General features: G+C 43.8%; 1 protein-coding gene across 8 annotated transcripts in view; it reads left to right on the forward strand.

Annotated features, from left to right (window-relative positions):
* The first annotated feature begins 2,213 nt into the window (after positions 1-2,213).
* The window catches only part of QKI (QKI, KH domain containing RNA binding), a 139,211-nt gene continuing 118,308 nt past the window's right edge, over positions 2,214-23,116 (forward strand). For 4 of the 8 annotated variants that reach the window (XR_010727672.1, XM_066248140.1, XM_066248145.1 and 1 more), the window contains exon 1: positions 2,218-2,825. Coding sequence is in view for 6 of the 8 variants with exons in the window: in XM_066248140.1 (XP_066104237.1) it covers positions 2,684-2,825 (142 nt within the window). In the remaining 2 variants the exon portion in view is untranslated. Of the gene's footprint in view, positions 2,826-23,116 lie in introns of all 8 variants that reach the window. The other 4 variants (XM_066248142.1, XM_066248146.1, XM_066248141.1 and 1 more) reach the window with 3 other exon arrangements.

A 23,116-nucleotide genomic window follows, 5' to 3' on the forward strand; every position in this document is an offset into this window, starting at 1 on the left:
GGGTCAGAAATGGTCAGTCACTGTCACGGGGTTCAATGTGACTTATTGGATAGGGTGAGTAGACAGGCAGAGAAGGAGAGCTTTGAATAAAATATAAGTGGATCTGAATCCCGGATCCAGGACTCACGAGCGTAATCTTGGGCCACTTACGAACCTCTTTCTCCTTGGGTTTCCCGTTGAAGGAGAATACAGCATAACCTGAGCCACAAGGCTGAACCGAAAATTAAATGTTAGACATGTTAGTACAGGATCTAAAAGGTTAATATAGAAGTGAATCAATTAAGAAGGGGGATGAAAACTTTTACACTAAAAGGTCAAATAATTTACTACCTAAACCCTTTAACTACTTCTTTGGCTGGGTGTTGAAGAAGCATACCTCACTTTTTAGTGCTTAGAGACATTTTCATCAAATTATTATTCCTTATATTTATACAATTCTTTCTTTAAATAGGTAATGAATGATTCTATGGTTTTTAGCGATGGATGCTGGATATCGCAAAATATTCGAGTTAAAATGTTTTTACCTTTGTCTGCCAAGGCAATTTCCTTCAGTAAAGTAGCTTAATTTTAAAAAATGAACTCACTGTGTTCTTCAAAGGAACAGGCCAAAAGGTACTTGCCACTCGAAAGTATTTGTTTGAAATTCACTTAGTAGCTTCAATGCAACTGGATCTTAAGTGTTCCTAAGATTTTGAAGCAAGTACACAGTTACAACACAGTATACTTGATTAACAGAAAATCTTAGGTACGTGTAACTCTCACAGTGGTCAGTGTGATGGTAATTTTGTCTAATCATACTATACACATCATACAGGGCTTGCAGTAAAGTATCAGTTTAGTGACTGAAAACATTCCAAAGAGAACGACATTGCTGTAGCTCAGAAAATTCTTTCCCAGACTAACCCAACTATTTGAAATCCATCCTACTGCTTGGAAAACCCTCTTGTCCATCCTACGGTTATTTCTGCAAGTTTGCACACAGAAATGTTGAAGAAATGTTGACTTTCGGTTTTCAAACCGGGCACACGCTCTTTTATTTCATTTTATTTTCACTGCGGCTGCATTTTATTACTGGATACCAATGCCATCACGAAAGCAGAAGACTGCAAAAGCGCCATTCACGATCCTCAGGGTTTCATGCGTCGCGGTGCCTCTTCCCAACCGCGGCCAGCGCTCGGAGTAACGGGCTGCGGTAACAAAGCGCACTCCCCCCCCCCCCGGAGGCGCGCCCGCCGTCCGGAGAGGTCACCCACCCGCGGCGGCGACGCCGTCGGGGCGACCGGCGCGCCCACGGGCAACCGCACTGTTCGAGCTCCTTCCTGCCGCCGGGCTCTGAGACCCGCAGGGACACCTAGGGGCTGCGGGGCGGGGGCAGGGATCGTCCTGCAGCCCCACCGGCGACCCGGAGCCCCCCATGGACAAGACCCACGGAGGCGAACCAGAGCCGTGGGAAGGAATGCTCGAGCCGAGCCCGGGAGCGCAGACCACTCCGCCGTCCTGTGCCCACCCCTCCGGGTCCGTCGGGCCCCGCGCCCCACGCCCCGGGTCCCGCAGAGACGCCCATGCACTCTTCGCTCCCCTCCTCCCTCCACTCCCGTCCTCCGGGCGAGACCCCTCCCGACCGAGGCCCGCCCCCGCCCCACGCAGGCGCGCGCCAGGCCCCGCCCACTCCCCCACCGCGCTCAGGCCCGGGCGGGGGCGGGGCGCCCTCGGAAGGGGCGTGGCCGCCGGTCTCCACGCGCGCACGCGCTCTCGCACCTTACCGCTACGTGTCGGGCCACGTGACGCCCACCCCCGAAGTCCCTCGTGAAGCAACAGGACGTTAAAAAAAATTTTTTTTTTTTTTTTTTTTTTTTTTGTTAGGGCGGCGGGGAGAGAGAGCTCGGTAAAAAAACTCGAGTAACGGCGGCGGGAACGCATGGGTCCGGGCGGCGGCGCGCGCGGCCGCGGCGAGCAGGGGCGCGTCCTGCGGGGAGTCCCCGCCGCCTAAGGCGCCCGCTCCGGGGGAAGGAGGCGACGGCGCCCCCGCGGGCTCGTGCCGGAGACCCCGGGCGGCCCGGGGGGCGGGGCGAGCGCGGAGAGCGCGGGGAGCGCGCCGCCGGGGGCCCCGCCCCGCCCGTAACGGCCGCCCTGCGCGGCCCCGCCCGCCGCCCGCCCCCGGCCCTCCCGCCGCCCCTCCCCCCGCCCGCCGCCGGCAGCGCCGCCCGGACTGGGGCGAACTCCGCCGCCAAGTGAGTGAGCGGGAGGAGGCGGCGGCGGGCGGAGGAGGAGGAAGAGGAGGAGCGCAGTCGGAGCGCGGCGGCGGCGGCGGCCCAGAGAGACCCCGAGCCCGCGGCGCAGGCGGCGGCGGAGAGCGGGCTCACTAGCCCAGCGAGCGGCGGCCCGGCTCCCCCTCGTCCGGCGCCCGCACCCGGCCCGGCCCGCGGAGACCTGCCTGCCCCGCCGGCCTCGGCGGACGGACGCGCCGCGCCGGCGGCCGCGGAGCCGCGGCGGAGAGTGCCCGCGGGGGCGGGGAGAGCGCGCGGCCCGGCCGCCCGGCGCGGGCGCGGAGCGGGGCGGAGAGGAGCGGGGCGCAGCGGGCGGAGCGGGGCGCCGGGTCCCGAGCGGCTGCGGCCGGGGCTCCCCGCCCTCCCTCCCCGGCGGCGGCGGCGGCGGCGGGCGGAGCGAGCTGCGGAGCCCGAACATGGTCGGGGAAATGGAAACGAAGGAGAAGCCGAAGCCCAGCCCGGATTACCTGATGCAGCTCATGAACGACAAGAAGCTCATGAGCAGCCTGCCCAACTTCTGCGGGATCTTCAACCACCTGGAGCGGCTGCTGGACGAAGGTGCGTGGCCGCGCCGCCCGGGACCCGACGCCGCGCCGGCCTGGGGGGCGGGCGGGCGGGCGGGCAGGTCGCGGCCGGCGGGGCCCGGGAGGCCCGGGCGGGGCGCGCGGGGCGGGGAGGCGGCGCCGGGGCCAGGCTCGCGGGGCGCGGCGGGCGGGCGGGCGGACTGGCGGGACCCGCGGCCTCCGGATCTCGCGCCCCGCACCGCCCGGACTGCAGGGCGAGCCCCGGGCCTCCTGGGGAGGAGCCCGGCCCGCGCCCCCGGGCACCTGAAGGACACGGCGCGGGGCCGCTCCCGGAGGGCGCTCCCCGGGCGCCGGCGGCCGCGGCGCGGGGGGACCCATGGGCTGTGCTTTGTGGGATTTGGCGGGGCGCGGAGCCGCGTGGGTCCGGAGAGCGCGGGGCGCCGGAGGCCGGCTCACTCTGACAGCGGACGGCACTTTCCGTCCTTTTGTTTGGGGAAGCGAGAACTGTTGGGGAGAGAACTTCCCGGGGGGGGGGCGGGCCCGGAACCCCGCGAGGACGCACCCGCCGCGCCGGAGCCACTTGGGGAACTTCGCGGAGGCGCTTCCCGCAGCGTGCGGGACGGGACGGGACAGGCCGGGGCTGGTGGGGCGGGCGTGCGGGGCCCCCGGACGCTGCGCCAGGGCCCGGGGACGATCGCGGCGGGATGGCGCGGCGACCTGCCCGCGGTTTCAGCCCACGATCCCGGCGGCCGAGGCCGGACCGGATCGGCCTTCCCCGCCGGCTCCGAGTATCGGGGCTCGCAGACGAAGAAAGGACCGGACTCGCTACAGTCTGGTGTTGAAAACCGAGTGGAAGGAGTTTCTCTTCTGCGTCTGAGAACCGTCCGGGGAGGACCGCGGAGGTCAAACCGGAAAACGCTCTTTCCAGCTCAACAATGGATTTTCGGTTTGTTTTTCCCCTGCAAGAACGGGGACGTTTCTTACGGGGGCGCCGGGGCCGAGACCCACGAAAGGGTGCGAGTTTGGAATGTCACCGAAGAACAAAAGGCCGGAAATATTTTAGTCATACAAAAGGGGGCGAAAGAAGAACCCCAGGGGCTTTTCTTGTCATGAAAGTCATAGAGACGATTTTTTAAAAGTGCGGGAGACGTGTCACGGAACCGTTGTCTCTGCCGAAGTGGGTTGAACGCAGCGCAGCCACCATGTTGAGAAGGGCCGGTCCCCGCCCGCTGCGGGACCGCGGATCTGGTCCCTTCTGATCCGTCCGGAAAGCTGGAGCGGCCCCTTTAAGGGGGCTCTGCTGTTCCTATTTGTGTTGGCATTTGAGAGATTGTGGAGGCAGAAAACTTTCTGGAATGTCAAAAAAAAAAAAAAAAAAAAAAAATTGCTGGAACTCTTAAGTCTAGTATTTCCAAAAGAGAGCGCTAAGGGGCGCCAGTTATTGTTTTTTGTTTTGTTTTTTTTTTTAAACAGGAGAAATCTTTGGAGCAAAATGTGTGACACTCAATCTGACCTATATTAAATTTAGTTGGAACTGCAATCATAGTAGAGTATTTCATTTGTCATTTTGTGCCCATGTATGTATTTACAAACATTAAAAATACTTTAAAACGAACAGGTTTATTCCATTTAAAAAATAATATGCTAGTATTTTCTACTTGGCATGTTTTGGTGAAGAGTTTTAGTGTTAGTACAAATAGCTGTTACGGTTGTTTTCTTCTCAGGAACAGCTGTTTAGAAGTAATCCTGTGTACATGTTAAAATGAAAATAGTCCCTGACCAAGTGTAGGGTTAAAGTTAAATTGCATTCTTTGAATTAAAATGTTGAATTCAATCAAATGGCTTAAGAAATTATTAAAGTGTGGGAATATCTCCACCTTATGCATATTATCTTAAAAAGCAAATAAATTGAGTTTCTCTTGAGAAGTTCTAAAATGCTTTCGTACTAAGTTGACCTAAAACCTCTAAATGATAATTTTGGGATTGGTTTTCTCTTAGAAAGTGTCTAACTTTTTGGCTTTGATAATTTTAATCTTCCAGATCTAGAATTCCAATTATGTCATTGTCCCTAGCAGATGTTTATTTCTCTGTGGCTGGAAATAATAACCATTTGATACATTCAAAATAATACTTTTTTTGTTTTTAACGTGGTAAACATCGTTGATCTATCCTGTTGTAGCCTTTTCGGCTCCCAGCATAAAGATTGCTATGATGGGGTAGCTGAGACAGAATGAAATGACTAGGAAGTTTGGTTGTTTTTATCAGTACATACATGCAGGAAGGGGCCTATTCCTCGGCATAGGGATAGGCTGTTTCCTGTGATTGTTAGCCTTATTACAAACTTCATTTGACAGAAGAAAAATACTGGTTTCTGAAGTGCATCACTTTTTTCTTCGTGCCAGATTATTTAATTCCGAAATTTGGCGAGTTGCGCTTTAGTCCTTTGTGGCCTGTCATTGTATAAAACAAATTAATCATGACTTCTGTTTGGGGTTAGGAATTACATTTTTCTTTGTTCATAGCATGGGCCGAAAATTAATTTTTAAATTTATGTAAAACTATAAATTTTACTGAAGTTAATCAAGTTAAGATACTGTACTTAGTTGCAGTAGGTGTATTTTCTGATACCTAGAAATTTTGGGTGTTCCGTATTTTTGAAATTCTATTGAAATTTTTTTTTTTAAGTTTTAAAATTTTTGCTTGATTTTTATTTGGTTAGTTAACATTTTGAGGTTTAGATGTTCTAGATTTTCTTAGTTGATTGATACTTGCTGAGTGTTTCAATTCTTTGCCCAGTGACCCTTTAGCCCACTTTTTGACCAGGGATTATCTTTTAAGGGGAGCAGGGTAGAGTTGTCACTTTCCTCCCAAGTATCTTCAACAGGGTTGCTTTTTAACGTTGTGCCTACATTCCAGGTTGGAGCCCTCATATAAGGGCTGTAACCTCAGTAACTCATTCCAGTACTTACAAATCTCTCTCATTGACAGTTGTGAGATAACAGATAAAACTGAGGTCTTAAAGTCTTAAACTGTTCTCTCTTTAAGGAGGAGCTTCTACCTGAACTTAGGGACCATCTGTGGAAAAGAGTAGTTATTATAAGAAGTTTTTTGGGTTTTTTTTTAACTGTTGTCATGAAAATGAAACAACCGTACTTGAATGAAAATTCTGTTTTTACAAACTATTGTTATTGTCATTTAGACTTGAGAGAATTTTATTGAAAAGTAAAACAATTTTTCTTAAAAACTCCAAATTGGGGAAGATGGAGAACTAGAGAATTTAAATTCAGATTTTTTTAGGCAGAGGAAGTTAAAGCTGCTGATAATGAAAACTGACAAATGCATGATGCTGTATGAGGAAGGTCAGCCTACATCTTTTTACTGTGAACAGCTGAAAAATTAGTGTGTGGCTTAGGGAAAGGAAGCAATGTGTTCAGTTAGTTTCTGCATCACCGGTCTGAAAAATGCATTTTCATTTTCTTGTGGTCTTTTTAGCTTATTTTTTGGTGGGAAAAATAATACAGTTTCTTTTTTATTTCAATTTACTCAGTTCTCCCTTAATGGGGGCAAAATTAAAACAAGCTTTGCTAGTTAATGTTTTTCCATGTTGACTTTTAGAAGGGGGAGAGAGAAGCAGTAATTTGCTCCACTTAGTTGTACATTCGTTGAGTGCTTCCGTATGTGCCCTGACTGGGGACTAGAACCTGCAACCTTGTCTGGGACAACACTGTAACCTACTGAGCTAACCAGCCAGGGCCTTCATGTTGATGTTTATTTCCACTTACTGTGCATTCATTGTTGACTGTATCAAACCTTCAGTTTTCTAACACTTCTTTTTTCTTTGAGAAATCTTGCTTGTTTACAAATGCTTTAGTTTAAAAATTATTTGTTAGTATTGAGAAACCTCTTGCTATATACATTTATTACAATTTTAGGGTTTTCTTTTCTGAAGGATTGTTGACAGTGATCAATATCTGTGACAAACAGATTTTACTTACGTTAAAGCAATTGACTTTTTTTCTTAATCTGTTCTTTAGGAACAAGGATTTTGCTTTTGTACACAGTCCTTTGAATTAGTAGTAGTAAGAAGGAAGCCAGTATTTACAGTCAGTATTATCTTTTCTTTTCCTCATCCAGAGGTGTCGTGTCACCTACTGTGTAACGTAATACTGGAATTGTTTGTATCATAGGTCATTTGTTCAACATTTCATAGTTTTGAAGCTTAACTCCACAAGCAGAGTATGTATTCAGCTACTATGAGGAAGAAGGTGACTCCTTTTTCTTAATTTTTTTCCAATTTACATGTTTTGTGATAAAAACTATACTCCCAACGATATAATGTAATTGAGTTAATAGAAATAGAACTTGTTGCTTAATAGCATTTGCTAGTGTGTTTGGTAAGATCACCTTTTCTTAAATGGCTTTAAGAATACCAGTGAAAAGTCAACTTGATTTTTTAAATGTTTTGTACACATATTTCTGTTATTAGCCCCTCGCTAAGTTACTGTCCTGAAGCAATTGAAATGCATCATTTTTCATAAGAGCAGATGAGTTTGGTTTGCTCTTTAAGGGAAATACATTTGTTGCAACAAGACACAAGTGGAATAACCCCCACACCCTCTACTTTGACCTTGCCTTTTCTGAGGCTTGATTGAGATTCTCTTTTTTTTTTGAGGCTGGTATACTTAGATATGAACGGTTTTACTAATTTTTTTTTTTTAATTATGGTAAGTGAGGTAGGGAGGCAAAGACATACTCCCACATGCGCCCAAGCGGGATCTACCAGACAAACCCCCTTCTTGGCCCCCATCTAGGGCCGCTGCTCCATTGCTCAGCAACTGAGCTATTTTAGCGCCTGAGGTGAGTCCAAGGAGTCATCCTCAGCTCCTGGGGCCAACTTGCTCAAATGGAGCCATGGCTGCGGGAGAGAGTAGAAGAGGGAAGATTGGAGAAGCAGATGGTTACTTCTCCTGTGTGCCCTGACCGGTAATCGAACCCAGGTCTTCCTCATGCCGTGTCGACGCTCTACTGCTGAGCTAACCAGCCATGCTGGATATGGAGTTTTTGTTTTGCTTTGTATCTTTATTTACTTCTTTATTTATTTATTTTGGTTTACAGAATTATACTAACTTGATCATAGGGGCAGCTTTTTATAATCTGACTGGAATGGAACTAACTACATTTTCATTTTCTTGAGAAGTTGAGTTTGATTTGTGGTGCAGTTCTGTAGAACTTGCCTTCCTCTGCTGGAGATGGAACATGCTATGCCATTGTTGGTTTTACTTGTTGCTAACTTAAAACACAGCCCACTGAGCAACTTTCTGCTCTCAGTATGCCAACTACTGTGAAGCTAGTCAAGGATCCAATGGGTGGGGGTGGTACGTGGGCCCATGTCAAGAAGTCATAATTGGAATTATGTACCAATTTTTTATTTGCATGACAGGATAGTTCAATGTGAATTTTAAATGCAGTAAGTTATTTTCCCCTCAATGAGAGCGATTAGGGAATCCTTATACCCCTTTTAAAATTCGACATTTCAGTTTTGGGGCCCCAGATAAAATAGTTTCATTGTTTGATGTCCAGGTGAGATTTGTACAGCTTTGTCTTCATTTATCAGATAGCAAAAATAACACCAGAATTTTTATAGTACAGGTTGTTTTGTTTTATGAAACTTGACTGTGGGGGCTAAAAATAATGCCTTTTCTCTCACCTTCTAAGTTCTTTTAGCTGGGCTGATAGTCAAACTAAGAGATAACCAAGAGAAAATCAGATTTTTAATACGTGTGCACAGGGAATTCACATGAGCATGAAAATGTCAAAGACAATGAGTCAACATTGGGATACATATTTGGACATCGGGAGACATGTTGGATGAAGGAGAGAAGGGGGGAGGGCAGGGTATTAGGTGCAGAAGTGAGAGCGGGCGATTCTCAGGTGGTCAAGGAAGAGCCGGACACACAGGGCAGGGACGTCCTTGCTGGGCACCTCAGACACCGTGGACACGGGGGTCTAGCTCACGGGCCCCTGCCTGAAGCCCCCCTGCCTTCCACACTTCATTCAAGTCAGGCTGGGGCTGCATCCTGAGGTGCCCTTCCTGAAGTAAGTCTTTCCATACAAATCTCTTAGATTCAGGGAAGGGCCAGAGGTTCTTTCTGAGTTTGTTGTTTCCTAATAACCAGCTTATAATCAATACCCCATATGGCAGCTGCAGGGTGGCAGAACTTTGGTTCCCTTGAGCTATAAATATATATAACCCAAGTCTGGGTTGGGTGTTACTCTCTGTGTAATTATGCTTGACAGTGTAAGAGTGTCTCTTTTTTTGTCTGTGTACCCTGTTAAAATTAGTTTCTTGAGGATGCCCACCTCACAGCCTGCCACATGTGCACTCTCAAGAAGTTGGTTGAGTTAAAAACTAGATTGACACTTGATGCTCTTCATTGAGTTCTGGTTTCTCTATGTGAGCTTAGGCAAATTGTGGAACAATTGGTGATGGTTTTGGGCAACTAGAAAAATACTTATTCCTAAAGATGCTATTTTTTAGAATCTTACAATATTATTTTCCCTTAAGTACTTGCCTTCAAGGAGCTTAATCTTAATTTACTTTATTACCATTGGTTGGAGCGAGACTTAGAAGATGAAATCATTGAAGGTAGTTTCTAGCCAGTCCTTGTGCAGAGTGTCGTTCCATAAGCAGAGGGCAGTTCTTGGAGTGTTCCTCTCCACTTGAAAGTTTGCGCATTAATTAATGCATTTATATAGGTAAGCCTTTTCCTTAGGTGATTGCCTATAAATGTCAACGTTACATGTTATGTAGTCTTGTACTCTGTGCACTGCTCAGAAACAGGCAAGAGGCTTGTACCCTAACTGCTGCTTTGCTGTTTTCAGTTTAAAAAAGATATTTTTGAGCCCTGGCCAGGTTGCTCAATTAGCCAGGGTTGTGGGTTCGATCCTCTGTCAGGGCACATACAACAGTCAGCCAGTGAATACATAAATAAGTGGAACAACAAATCGATTTCTGTCTGACTCTCTTCCTCTCTCATTCTCCCTTTTTCCTCTTTACCCTGCTTTCTCTAAAATGAATGACTAAAATTTTAAAAAAGACTATTTGAATGGTTTTTGTTAGAATTGCAAGAAAGCTGAGTATGAACTTATGTGGCAGATACAATAATTTAACATAAATAGCAAAATTTTAAACACAGGTGTTTCAGGCTAATTTGAAACAGGGCCATTACTTAGAAAATAAATGAAAATTTTTAGTTAACTGTAAGAGTTCTCTTAAAAGGAATCTACTTTTCTGCTTTAGTCTTTACAGTGTTTAAAATAAATCTGTCATGTGTTTTTAACAATATAGCTTATACTAGATAAGTGATTTGTCCAGAATTCTTGTAATTAACAAGCAAGTTACTCTATTTAATGTTTTCACCTTTTCTTCAGTTTCCTGAAGCAGAAATTCTGGTTTGAAAATCCAGCTGTCCTATCAGATCTAACAAAACAAAATTTTATGTTTGTAATATTGCCTCATAGATTGATTCTAAGCTATATCTTTCATTAAACTAAATTTGAGGTTTGTGAATGGAATCTCTTAGATTCAAGGAAGGGCCAGAGGGCCAAATGTTTCCTGTAACATTTCTATTACATTATTTATGATAAAGCAGAATTTGTCAGTTTGGATGCTTTACAAAGGTATTGAAGCATCAGAAAACCAGTGCAAATGTGGGCCAATGTTATATGGCTGTGGTAATATGGAAAGGGCGTGTGTGAGCATGTCCCTGTGTGCAAGCGTGCATATGTGTAAAGGGAGACGTGCAGTGGGTGTGCCTTGAAGTCCTTGGGAATGGGTGCTGGGATGAAGTTCCGAAGAGGGTGGGTCTTGGAAGTTATGAATGTCTGAGTGGCCCCAGGATTGAAACGTTGATGTATTAATAGTGAGAAGGGGGATGGGTCTTATGTAAACACCTTGCTTTTGGCTTTAGTGCAGGACAAGTTGTTATAGGTCATCCCTGGTTAGTTGCAAATTATTGGGGGAACCCTTGACTTTTGGGCTAACTTAACAGGTTAAAATATATTGGAAAGTTAAATAATAAAAATATGTAATATACATATATTTACTACACTATGAGAAGCAAACTAGGCATTTTTTATTTGAAACCTCTTTTTCATTACCTCTTAATGTTACAATACTATATGGGGTCTCCAGTGTTTTACAAAGAGTATTTGAAGAGATGTATGTGAACAAACAAAAAGAAATACAAAGGATATGTGTTTGAAGTGTAAGGAAAGTTAAAGTACTCTCAGAACATGGCCTTGCAGGGCAGCAAGGGGCCTGAGCGTCCAGAGATGCCGTCCTCATGTCGTAGGCACAGAGGCCGAGGTTAGAGAGGCTGTGACTTGTCCAGGTTGCAAGGCAAGATAGTGTCAGAGCTGGAGCTGGGCCTCAGTTCTGCCTTCTGAGCTGTTTTGTGAATTTGCCTGCCATTCTGTAAGTGAAACCCAGGAAGAAAATCCCATGTGCTAACTAACGTCTGCTGTGGCCTCAGGTTGTGAATGTGATGAGAAAGCAGATGGCGGTTTTGTTACTTCTCTGATATGTAGGATTTCAGCAAGTGCTGGTCAAATTCTTGGGTTACAATGTATTTTTTTGAATGGTAAATTTTAAGTTATTAACCAAAGGATAGAGTCTTCTAATGTGGTACAAGTAGATCTAGTGTGCATTAGGTGTAGTTGCTGTTATTACTACACTAACTAATTAACCATGCAAGCAGAAACAGCGTTCTGACCAGCAGAGTTAATGTGGAGGTTTACCATCGATTGATTTCTAGGTCATCTGAGTCAGGTGTATATGCATATGTGCGTCAGTTTAGATCAGCATGGGATGGTAACTGCCACATGACTTATCAGGTGTGACTGTGAAGAGTGACAGCTAGCATGCTGATTGGGTGGGCATGGGAGCCGCCCAGGGTGGCCACTCCAGCCCACTCCTGGTGCCTGCATCTGGAGTATGGATGGCTTTTTTCAAGTGGATTCAAAACAGCTAGGACCTACAGTTCTTTGCATGGTGTGTTACAGTAACTGCATCCCTCTGATAGAATTGGTGCTACATGATGCAGGTGAATAAAATTTTTAAGAAATAAAAATTTGAAACCAAGGCAAGTAAAATGACTCTGAAATGAACAGTCCCTGGTCTTCTGCGATGGCCCTTGCTACCACCATTGTTGCAGTGACGCTCCCGCTTGATGACAGGCATTCAGGTGTCAGTGCGGTAGCTGTGTGTGTATGTGGGCACCGGGAGCCCGAATAAAGAGGGAACTGAAATTGTGTTTCTGGGCCCTGGCCGGTTGGCTCAGTGGTAGAACGTCAGCCTGGCGTGCAGGAGTCCCGGGTTCGATTCCCAGCCAGGGCACACAGGAGAAGCGCCCATCTGCTTCTCCACCCCTTCCCCTCTCCTTCCTCTCTGTCTCTCTCTTTCTCTCCCGCAGCCAAGGCTCCATTGGAGCAAAGTTGGCCCGGGCACTGAGGATGGCTCTGTGGCCTCTGCCTCAGGTGCTAGAATGGCTCTGGTTGCAACAGAGTGACGCCCCAGATGGGCAGAGCATCGCCCCCTGGTGAGCATGCCGGGTGGATCCAGGTCGGGTGCATGCGGGAGTCTGTCTGACTGCCTCCCCTTTCCAACTTCAGGAAAAAAAAGAAAAGAAAAAAAAAAGAAATTGTGTTTCTGGTCACATGTTGCAAAGTGGTAAGAATTCTTTGATTAGTAGACCTGAGATCTAATCATGACTTTGCAGTTAACTAATTAGTTTGGTTATCTTGGACAAGATATATAACCTCTGTAACTGTCCTGCTAACCTCAAATCCAAAGTACTCACTGAGAGGCTGGAGAGAGTTATGTATATAAAAGATGTCCTCAGAGTATAAGGTGGCATCATCTAATTTCTGGCTATTTTTCGCTTGTTTTAGATAGGATAATCAGACAAACAAAGCAGGCTGTAGAGAACAAGGGAAGCAAAAAAGGAGAAAGGTAGTTTATCTCTGTGCTGTACAATCACTCACTGCAGCAGTTTGATAGTTCAGAAGTCACTTGGAGCTTAAGTTCCTAGTGAGGTTATGTTTGGAAAAGTGGAACCTGAGTCGGTATTAATACTTGGTAGGTAGGGTTTAGTGAAGCGAATGGGGGTGAGGGTGTTCTAGGAGGAGGGAAAGCAGTGTCACACAGTGGTGATGGGAAATGGAGAGACTTTCAGGAGCTGGGTATGGATCAGGTTGTTTGGCGCAGCAGATGCACATGGAGAAGTAGTGAGAAGAGCAGAGCCAGAAGACTAGGTTAGGGCTGTGAGCACCAGAATAAATAGTTTACATTTTATTCTGAGTTTTAGAAAGAACCACTGAAGGCTTGCATTAGAGCAAGGAGGGTGTCATAAAGGCTCTGGGTGAGACTAACGAGAGTGTATATAGATATATGGACCCAAGAAAGTAGAAATTGGACACAGTGTGAAGTGTTAGATAAAATGTTATCTAATCAAAATGTATTTTGAGTTTTCTGTATTTTAGGTTTAAACTCTTTAAGTATTTTTACGTTTTGCCAGAAAGAAACACAGACGTTATTTTTTTTCTGACCTCCCTGTTTCTGTGTTGATCCTTGCGGTATTGAGATCTAGAGGGGCTCCTGTGTGTAGTTGTCGGCTCAAGTTTTGGTTACTTAGAATTGAGCTTTCATTTCTCTGAATTAAAGAGAATTGAAGAAACTTTTGGTTTAGGGGAGTTTTAGAAATTCTTAAATTAGTATGACTTGGAGAAAATTTTGTCCCAGCCTCACTTATCTGTTCTGAAGTCAATGTGTCATTAAATATAATGCAGACTTTTTGAGAACTTGGTACTATAACTCATTACCCATTTTACTTTAAACATATTTTTATGTTATTTTAACTAAATTATGAAAACGTTGACATTTCATCTTTAAATGTTTATGTATCTTTAAAGACTAACATTATCCTACATAGTGACATCAAAGAGCACAGAGGATTAGTCCTACATGTTGTAACCAGTCCATATTCAGATTTACCAAGTTGTCCCTAAAATATAGTTGGCTTTTCCAGACCAGAATCTTGACTCAGTACTACTCATTGAATCTGGTTGTTAATGACTTTTAAGTCTTTTTAATCCAGAACCATCTTTCTCTCTCTCTCTCTCTTTTTTTTTTGGGGGGGGGGGGGCAACACTGATATAACTTCCTTGTCATTGTTTTTCTTTTTTTTTAAATTCAGGTTTGTTTTTTTAAAAATTGATTTTAGAGGGACAGGAAGGGAGAGAGGAGAAGAAGGAAAGCATTCATTTGTTGTTCCACATAGTTGTTCATTGGTGGCTTCCGTTATGTGCCTTAATCATGGATCGAATCCGCAACCTTGGTGTTTTAGGACGATGCTAAGTGAGCTAACTAGCCCTGGCTGGACTTATCTCTTTGTGCCTTGGGTAGTTATTACTTTGGAAGTGAAGTCTAAAGGAATAAATAACTTCACGTGTCACTCATTGGTGATGCGCTGTAAAGTTAGGTATTCTTTAAAAGATAAAGGTTTCTTTCACCAGCAGGGGATATATTGCTATTCTGAAATTATTTACCAATGAAAAAGCCAGATAGATGCTTACTTATTAACTATTGATTGGTTCTCAAAATAAAATGTTGCTTTGCTAGCTGCCTCAGATGGTGACTAATGAATTCTTTCTCTTTCATGATCATCATTATGGGCTCTTGGATTTTCATAGACTTCCTCTATCTAAGCCAAGTACAGTTACTCTTTTTGATGTTCAAATGATCAGAACTTTGGCTAGCAATAATCTAATTGGTTCCTGTGACTTTTGAAATCTTTATTTTCTGGAACAGCTTCAGGTCCCAAGCTCATCTTGTACCTTCCCTGCCCCGCAGCAAGGTCGGCCATTTCTCCGAGGTTCTTCTGGTTTTGGGAAGGGTATAGAGATGGGAACTGAGTGCTGAACCTGCCCCTTGCTGTAAGGGGGAGGTTACTTCCAGGCCATTTTCTGTGGATGAAACGAAATGAGACAGTGTCGATTTTGAAATTCATGAGTTCATGTTTGTATTTTCAGTTTAATTTTAACATCACTTTGTAACGTCTTTTTTTCTGCCAACACCAAAATAGCATGATTTCTGACGGTGACAGTGTTATTTACTTTCCCCTACAATATAAAGAAAATACTTTAAAAATAAAAATACTAATAACAGTAAAACTACTGAATATGTTTAAGCTTTTAAAATACATTTTAGAAAGGTTACAAATGATAGGTACAGCCAGTGACTGCTTGTTTTTCTAATTTGATGACAATTTCCTTCTTTTTTTAGACTTACTGTATCTGCAGTAAATAGTTTCTACCAAATTTTGTGTTTGACCTTGTGATATTGTCACATATTGGCTAAGTTCTTTTGTTGAACTGACTTCTTTTACCCATGTCCACCAGAAATGAAGGGAAGTATATACATTTATTTTAAACACAGGACTTAGTGAGTGTGTGTGTTCTATGGAGATGACCCTAAAGGTAGCTAACTTACAAGAAGTTTTGTCTATTTAGACTAGTGCTTTGTGTCTTGAGCACGCAGGGTAGAAAAACAAGATAACAACAGGCAGATTGTTTTAGTGTGAACTCTTCTGAAGGATACTGGTAAAAAATCAGTGTAGCTGTTGAAGCTTTCCAATTCTTCTGAGGTGAGAGGAAATCCCTGGGTAGAAATTACATATTTAAATTATTTCTAAGTAGTTGCAAAACCTCTTACAGCAAATTTTTGTCCTTAAGAATTTTTAATAGTAAAGAAGTTATGATCCAGCAGATGGAGATATTAGTACACAAAAGGCAGTGTGCAGTGATTAAAATGTGTTGAGAAATAATCCTTTTGCTAGAATAGGAATTTTTTTCTCCCTTTAAACTTAAGAGAAAAATTGATTAGGAATATGACTAATAGCTGTTAACTCAATTTAGTGTATGGGGTGGCATGTAAATCAGTTGTGATATTCTTTTAAAGAACTTTCCTTCTTTCTATGTTGAGTATATAAAGTATAACTGCTTTAGGACATCAAATTGGTCATAGCATTTTTCTGAAATGCTCTCTTTTTTTCTGTCTTTACAGCTTAGTTTGGAGGGTTTGTTTTGACAGGGGACTGAGCCAGTCTGTTTAAAGGTATTCTATATGTTTATTATCTTTGCAGATTTGAAGTCTTACACCAAATCATTGATTTCTGTTTAATCAAGTCAGAAAACAGTGTGTGCCGTGGTTTACTACTGTATGTTGTCTGAAGAGGAAGCTCTCTGGGAATTGCGGTTTTACAGTAGTAATAAAAATTATCAGCAGTAGAAAGGAAATCTTATCTTACTTTATTATAGTTTATAGCATTCGTTATCAGTTTTTTTTAGTTAGGTAAATATTATATAGTTACCTTTAAAATACACCTTACAATCTTCGAATATATTGCTTACTCTTACGTTCCTTCCTAGATATGATTTGGAAGTATGTGTTTTGTTAATTATGTATAAATTATATTTTTCTAGTTGTTGAGCTCTTAAAAATTGCCAAGTCAGTTATTAGATCTCTCTTTTCCTTCAGTTACTTGGAATTGAACTCAGACATGGGAGACTAATATATATGTCCTCTTTGTTTATATTAGAGGACACGGGTGAAGTGATTCTGTTGGTCCCTTTGTAGAATAGTGCTCCCCCTCCCCCACTGTTCTTTCTCTCTTTTTTGTTATTGCTAAAATGTAGAAAATTGGAGATGCGAACATTTTCAATTTACTCTTGGCAGTAGCTTGAGCTGTGGTCTCTTGAGTACCAGGAATGTAAAGGCAGAATGGTATCAGAGCAAACTGTCTTTGAACCTTAGTGTGAATTACTCCCCTCACCACCCAGGGAAAGGCCAATTTGGGGTAAACATTTTTTTTTTTTGTATTTTTCTGAAGCTGGAAACAGGGAGAGACAGTCAGACAGACTCCTGCATGTGCCTGACTGGGATCCACCTGGCACGCCCTCCAGAGGGGAATGCTCTGCCCACCAGGGGGTGATGCTCTGCCCCTGGGGGGGGGGTCGCTCTGCCCCCACCAGAGCCACTCCAGCGCCTGGGGCAGAGGCCAAGGAGCCATCCCCAGCGCCCGGGCCATCTCTGCTCCAATGGAGCCTTGGCTGCGGGAGGGGAAGAGAGAGACAGAGAGGAAGGAGGGGGTGGGGGTGGAGAAGCAAATGGGCGCTTCTCCTGTGTGCCCTGGCCGGGAATCGAACCCGGGTCCCCTGCACGCCAGGCCGACGCTCTACCGCTGAGCCAACCGGCCAGGGCCTTGGGTAAACATTTTTAAGATTATTTCTTAAAGTCACTGGAGAGTTTATAAGAAATTTAAGTTTCTTCCTTCTAGTAATCATTAAAAATGTTTTGTAGGGCTGACCTGTGGTGGCGCAGTGGGTAAAGCATCGGCCTGGAATGCTGAGGTCCTCGGTTCAAAACCCTAAGCTTGCCTGGTCAAGGCACATGTGGGAGTTGATGCTTCCTGCTCCTCCCTTCTTCCCTCCCCCTTTCTCTCTCTCTCTCTGTCTCCTCTCTCTAAAGTGAATAAATAAAATCTAAAAAAAAATATAAATGTGGGCCTGACCTGTAGTGGCGCAGTGGATAAAGCGTCGACCTGGAATGCTGAGGTCGCCAGTTCAAAATCCTGGGATTACCTGGTCAAGGCACATATGGGAGTTGATGCTTCCTGCTCCTCCCCTCTTCTCTCTCTCTCTCTCTCCTCCTTCTCTCCTCTCTAAAATGAATAAATAAAATCTAAAAAAAAAAAAGTTAAAAAAAAAATAAATGTTTTGTAATACACACAATTTGCTTGTTATCATAAGTATTCTTCATGCAACAGTTATCAATTAAAAATTGAAAATCACCCATAATTCAGTGATAATCACTCAACGTTTTGATGGGATTTTCTAGTTTCCTCCCCTTACCTATGGCTATAACAAAATTTGGATTCCATTGTACTACTGTCTTTTGTGTTTTTTTAAATAAATTACTTTGTGAACATCTCCCTCTGCCATTTTACATTTGACAATCTATGTTTATGATAACACAGTTTATCTTGTAGAGTTATAATTGACTTAACTGTTCTCTGTTGGACATATCGCTGCTTTCAGGAAGCTTGTGTGATATGAAATGGTTTAAAAATTTATTACTCACTGTTTACAAAGCCTTAAGTTACTAAGTACGGTATTGTAGCTAGGCCCTGTGAATACCGAGCTTTTATTTTTGCAATGTGATTAATTGGATATCAGCCTTCTAAGTTTAATTTCAGGCGAGTGACTACTGTTTTATGACATGTAATTTTTGAGTAATGTCAGTAGCGTGTTTCACATTGTTTTTAATGACTTAACATACTTACGTGAGTTTATTACTCTATTTGCAAATGTTTGAACACACGCTGTGTGTAAGGTGTTCTAAGAAATATAACAGCTTCATATTCATCTCCTACCTTCAGGTAGTCTGGAGAGTGAATATTACAAAAGTAGATTAAATAGTACAAAAGAAAAGACATATACTGTTCACAAACATTAGGGAATATTTCAAAATGAATATGAAGTGATAAAAGCATTTGATTTTGTTATTATTAAACAAGAATATCAGAAAAGCAAATGAAAAGTCAAAGGAAGTTGTTATACAAATGAGATGCAAAACCAACTTTTATTTCATTGGTGAAAATGCACTAGACAAAAGGCCGAAAGTACTGGAGTATCTGCATGTACCCTGATCCCCTAATTTTTGTGAGCAGTGTAGTAACAAACATTCCAAAACAGGGCTGAAGACTGGTGTTAGAGGTCGCTTAGCCTGGGTAGGTGATGAAATGTCTCAGGAAAGGCAGATTCACCTAGCTCTTGAAGGGAAGGGGTAGGTAGGATTGGAGTGGAAAAAAGTTAAGGGAGTAGTGTTCTAGACACAGGGAACAGTAACTGTACTTGAATGTGAGAACATGTCAAGCAGGAGAAAGCAATTCTTGGCTATAGAAAGCTAAGTGCCTGGCTGTCTTATTGGTAATGGGATGTTTATTTATATCTTTCTCTCACTTTTTTTTTCTTTTATCTACCACCCTGTTTCTGTTTAGTATGTATACATGTGATAGATTCTTGTGCTTACTGCATTTTTTCAGACTTTTTCTTGACCTTTCAACCTCTGTATTTTGGCTACCTAATCTCTATTTTAACTAGTTTAAAAAAATCTGTGTATACTTTGGTTTTCTGTTGTTTCCTTACCACATTTGGATTTCCTTAATTTTTTATTGTGATGCCATTTATTGTAGTTCTTTTCTGTCCGTGTACGTTGGTGGTGTGCTGGGCTCAGGTGCATAGACGGAGCGGTGCGTTTGCCTTAGCATGTCAGTTGTGCTTGTCTTGGCTGAGGGGCGTGGCAGGGGTCTCGCCCTGTGCCTGCCTCTCCTCCTCCCTCCTTCTGCTCTTGTTCTGACTTCGCTCTGAGTCAAAGGAGGCTTCAGGGACCTGTGTGCAGTGTGTTCCATGCGCTGTTGACCTCCTGAGGTGGTCGGAAAACAGAAGGATTCCGTAGTCAAAGTGCTGCAGTTGCTGTTTGTTAAACCCACATGGGTTAACGGGGTAAAAATCCAGATCTGCAGGAAAGAAAGCTAACTTGGCCTAACTGAGCTTTTTCTGAAGTTACTTGGTAAAGGAATGCCTTTTTCTTTTCCTTGTGAGTGAGTGGTCTGAGGATCCATTGTGGGAAGTATTGGGAGGAGGGTCAGGAGCACTTGTGAATCGTGGGGGATGGGGGAGGGGTTTAATTGTTTGGGAATCTTATTTTGGAGTGAGAATGCTGGTTCAAGTCAGATCAAAGTACCCTTTGAAAACAAGTAGTTCAAATTCATTTAGTTTGAGAGTATTTCGAATTCCATCTGAAAGGAAGCAGGAAAACTGCTTTTTTGGTTTTAATGTAACAGTTGAGGCAAATGATTTCAATAATACAGTTTGCTCAGTCTATTTGCTATTTAAATAAAAATTTGACCCTGCTGTTTTAAAAACTATAATTCTCTAATGTAGAATACCAACAACTTAAACATCAAGTTGAAACATACTTTAAAATAGATGTGCATAGAAAAATCTGTTCATGTTTTAACACATGCCTGGATTAAGCCTAAATATTTTTAACTTGGGAGCTGTAAGGTAAAGGGAAATTGTTAAATTTTGGAAAGGAATATATTTATATTTGCTAGATTGCAGTAGTTTACAGCTGTTACTTAGTCATATAATAAAACGACATTCTGATGACGTAGTTTTCAGCAGCAGTTATAAAGCAGGAAGTACAAGGTTAGATGGTAGAGCAGCATTTGACCAGGAAGTCCCAAAGGATACTTATTGAATTTCTGTCCTTGTTCAAAGAAAACAGTACGATTCTGAGATTTTACATCTGGAATGGATCTTAAAGATCACAATCTATTGTTTCACTGTATATGCAGTTGCAGTGTACTAACTGAGGGTAGAGGGAAAGGAGTTTACGTCATGGAAACAGCTGGTTTTAGGAGGTAGCTCCTTCGGCTCTCCTGACAAAGATGTCTGTTGGTGATGTTGCCGGCCAGTCAGAGGACCTCTGGGCACGAGCCCTCTGCGGGGAATTATGTCAAGACTGACAGTTTGTGTGATGTGATCACCTTCTGATGTGCGTCATCTCAATTATTTAAATTTTATTTTATTGCTTGAAATAGCTAACGGTATTTTTAACTTTTCTTTTAAATAAGAGAAAATAAAATAGTGCACAGAGTGATGTCAATAAACTGTTACAAGTCAAAGACAAGGCTCTCCTGGGCTCACGGTACTCTGAGCATTTTCCAGCAGGCTGAATCTAGGTCTGGGACCAGTTCATTATGCATATTTGTAAGAACTTTCACTGTTCATACTTTATTTATCAGATATTTAAAAGTCATCTGTTTAAGCTGTTCACTTCCCAATTTCTTTGTAGATCTAGGACATTTGCTCTAGAATAATGTGATAAAAGACCAAGAAAAAGATGAGGGACTGTGAGAAAGCCACTTGTCTTCCGAAGACTCAGTCTAGCTCCTCGTTGGTGGACTGGGACATGTTTGTGTTGATGTCTGCACTGCTGTAGTTATAGGCTAGTGTAGGCTTAGCTAAATTATGAAGGGTGATTATTTTAGGAGAGATGACTCTCAAAACCTGTTGGCTGTTCTTTTATAAATCTGAGTAAAAGGAAATATGAAGAGGAGCAGGTAGTAGAGGGTTAAATGTATCCTGTAAGACAATAACAGTCATTGGGAAAGATGAGCGTAAGGTCTTAGTTAGAAAATCCTAGGTTTATTTTTATGTTGTAGAAAATTTATTTTACATGGTGGTATGGAAGATGAAAATCTTAATTTTCATATTTCATTATTCAAAAATAACACCTTTGATTTACTTGTTGAAATATATTAACTGAACATGATAGGATATACCATATCAGCAATTTTTTTTTTATATATAACTGCAAATGTGTCTCAAGTTGTCCAAATTTGAATACTAAATTTTTAGTTACTTTATGGATGTTTAAAGGTGGATGGCTCAGAGCCAGGGAAAAGTCAAAGAGTAGAAGTGTTGGAGCAAGTAGTGATGATATTTAAGAGGATTCCCAAACTGGAAGTCTTTCATTTTGAGAGTTAGGAGTCTCTTTGGTAATACTACTTACTGAATATGAGTACATATAACCTGATAATATAAATATGAACTAGAAAAATAGTATAAACATGAACCAGAAAAGGTATGTATCTTAAGTTTTTAAAATGCTACCTAGAAGAGAGAGATTCTGTAGATAGGCATATATTTATATAATGAAATAGCTGAAATGGAAGTTTCATGAAATAATATTTTTATTATCCATGACATAATGTAGTATTTTCTTGTTCTGTTCTATTTTTAAAATGCTGGTTGTGACTAATACTATAGATTTGGGTTGTGACCTATGCAGTTTTAGGAAAACTGATGTTAACTCCTGGTATAATTTAGGTTTCAACAAGTATTTTTTTAAAAATCCAGCACTTTGCTAGAAGCTGGGATACAGAGACGCACAGGCTGAGTTCAGTCCTTAAGGAGCCGTGAGTGGTGTGGGAGCAGCAGGTAAGAAACAGCGGTGAGTGGTGTGGGAGCAGCGGGTAAGAAACAGCGGTGAGTGGTGTGGGAGCAGCGGGTAAGAAACAGCGGTGAATGGTGTGGGAGCAGCGGGTAAGAAACAGCAGTGAGTGGTGTGGGAGCAGCGGGTAAGAAACAGCTGTGAGTGGTGTGGGAGCAGCGGGTAAGAAACAGCGGTGAGTGGTGTGGGAGCAGCGGGTAAGAAACAGCGGTGAGTGGTGTGGGAGCAGCGGGTAAGAAACAGCGGTGAGTGGTGTGGGAGCAGCGGGTAAGAAACAGCGGTGAGTGGTGTGGGAGCAGCGGGTAAGAAACAGCGGTGAGTGGTGTGGGAGCAGCGGGTAAGAAACCGCCGTGAGTGGTGTGGGAGCAGCGGGTAAGAAACAGCGGTGAGTGGTGTGGGAGCAGCGGGTAAGAAACCGCCGTGAGTGGTGTGGGAGCAGCGGGTAAGAAACAGCGGTGAGTGGTGTGGGAGCAGCGGGTAAGAAACCGCCGTGAGTGGTGTGGGAGCAGCGGGTAAGAAACAGCGGTGAGTGGTGTGGGAGCAGCGGGTAAGAAACCGCAGTGACTGGTGTGGGAGCAGCGGGTAAGAAACCGCAGTGACTGGTGTGGGAGCAGCGGGTAAGAAACAGCAGTGAGTGGTGTGGGAGCAGCGGGTAAGAAACCCCCGTGAGTGGTGTGGGAGCAGCGGGTAAGAAACAGCGGTGAGTGGTGTGGGAGCAGCGGGTAAGAAACCGCCGTGAGTGGTGTGGGAGCAGCGGGTAAGAAACCGCAGTGACTGGTGTGGGAGCAGCGGGTAAGAAACCCCCGTGAGTGGTGTGGGAGCAGCGGGTAAGAAACAGCGGTGAGTGGTGTGGGAGCAGCGGGTAAGAAACCGCAGTGACTAGTGTGGGAGCAGCGGGTAAGAAACAGCAGTGACTGGTGTGGGAGCAGCGGGTAAGAAACCGCCGTGAGTGGTGTGGGAGCAGCGGGTAAGAAACAGCAGTGACTGGTGTGGGAGCAGCGGGTAAGAAACCCTGCACCGTGCTCTGACTTCCACGCAGGCCCCCCCCGGATTAAGTCTGAAGGGACTACATCATTTCTTAGCAGGAAAAATAAAACTTCTAGGTTCACATATATGTAATCTGTTAGTTCCTCTGATTACAGGCTTCACTTAATGTGAAATTTTGTTCTCTGTTTTTCCCCCAT

Source organism: Saccopteryx bilineata, chromosome 12, assembly GCF_036850765.1.
Source record: "Saccopteryx bilineata isolate mSacBil1 chromosome 12, mSacBil1_pri_phased_curated, whole genome shotgun sequence".
NCBI classification, from domain to species: Eukaryota; Metazoa; Chordata; class Mammalia; order Chiroptera; family Emballonuridae; genus Saccopteryx; species Saccopteryx bilineata.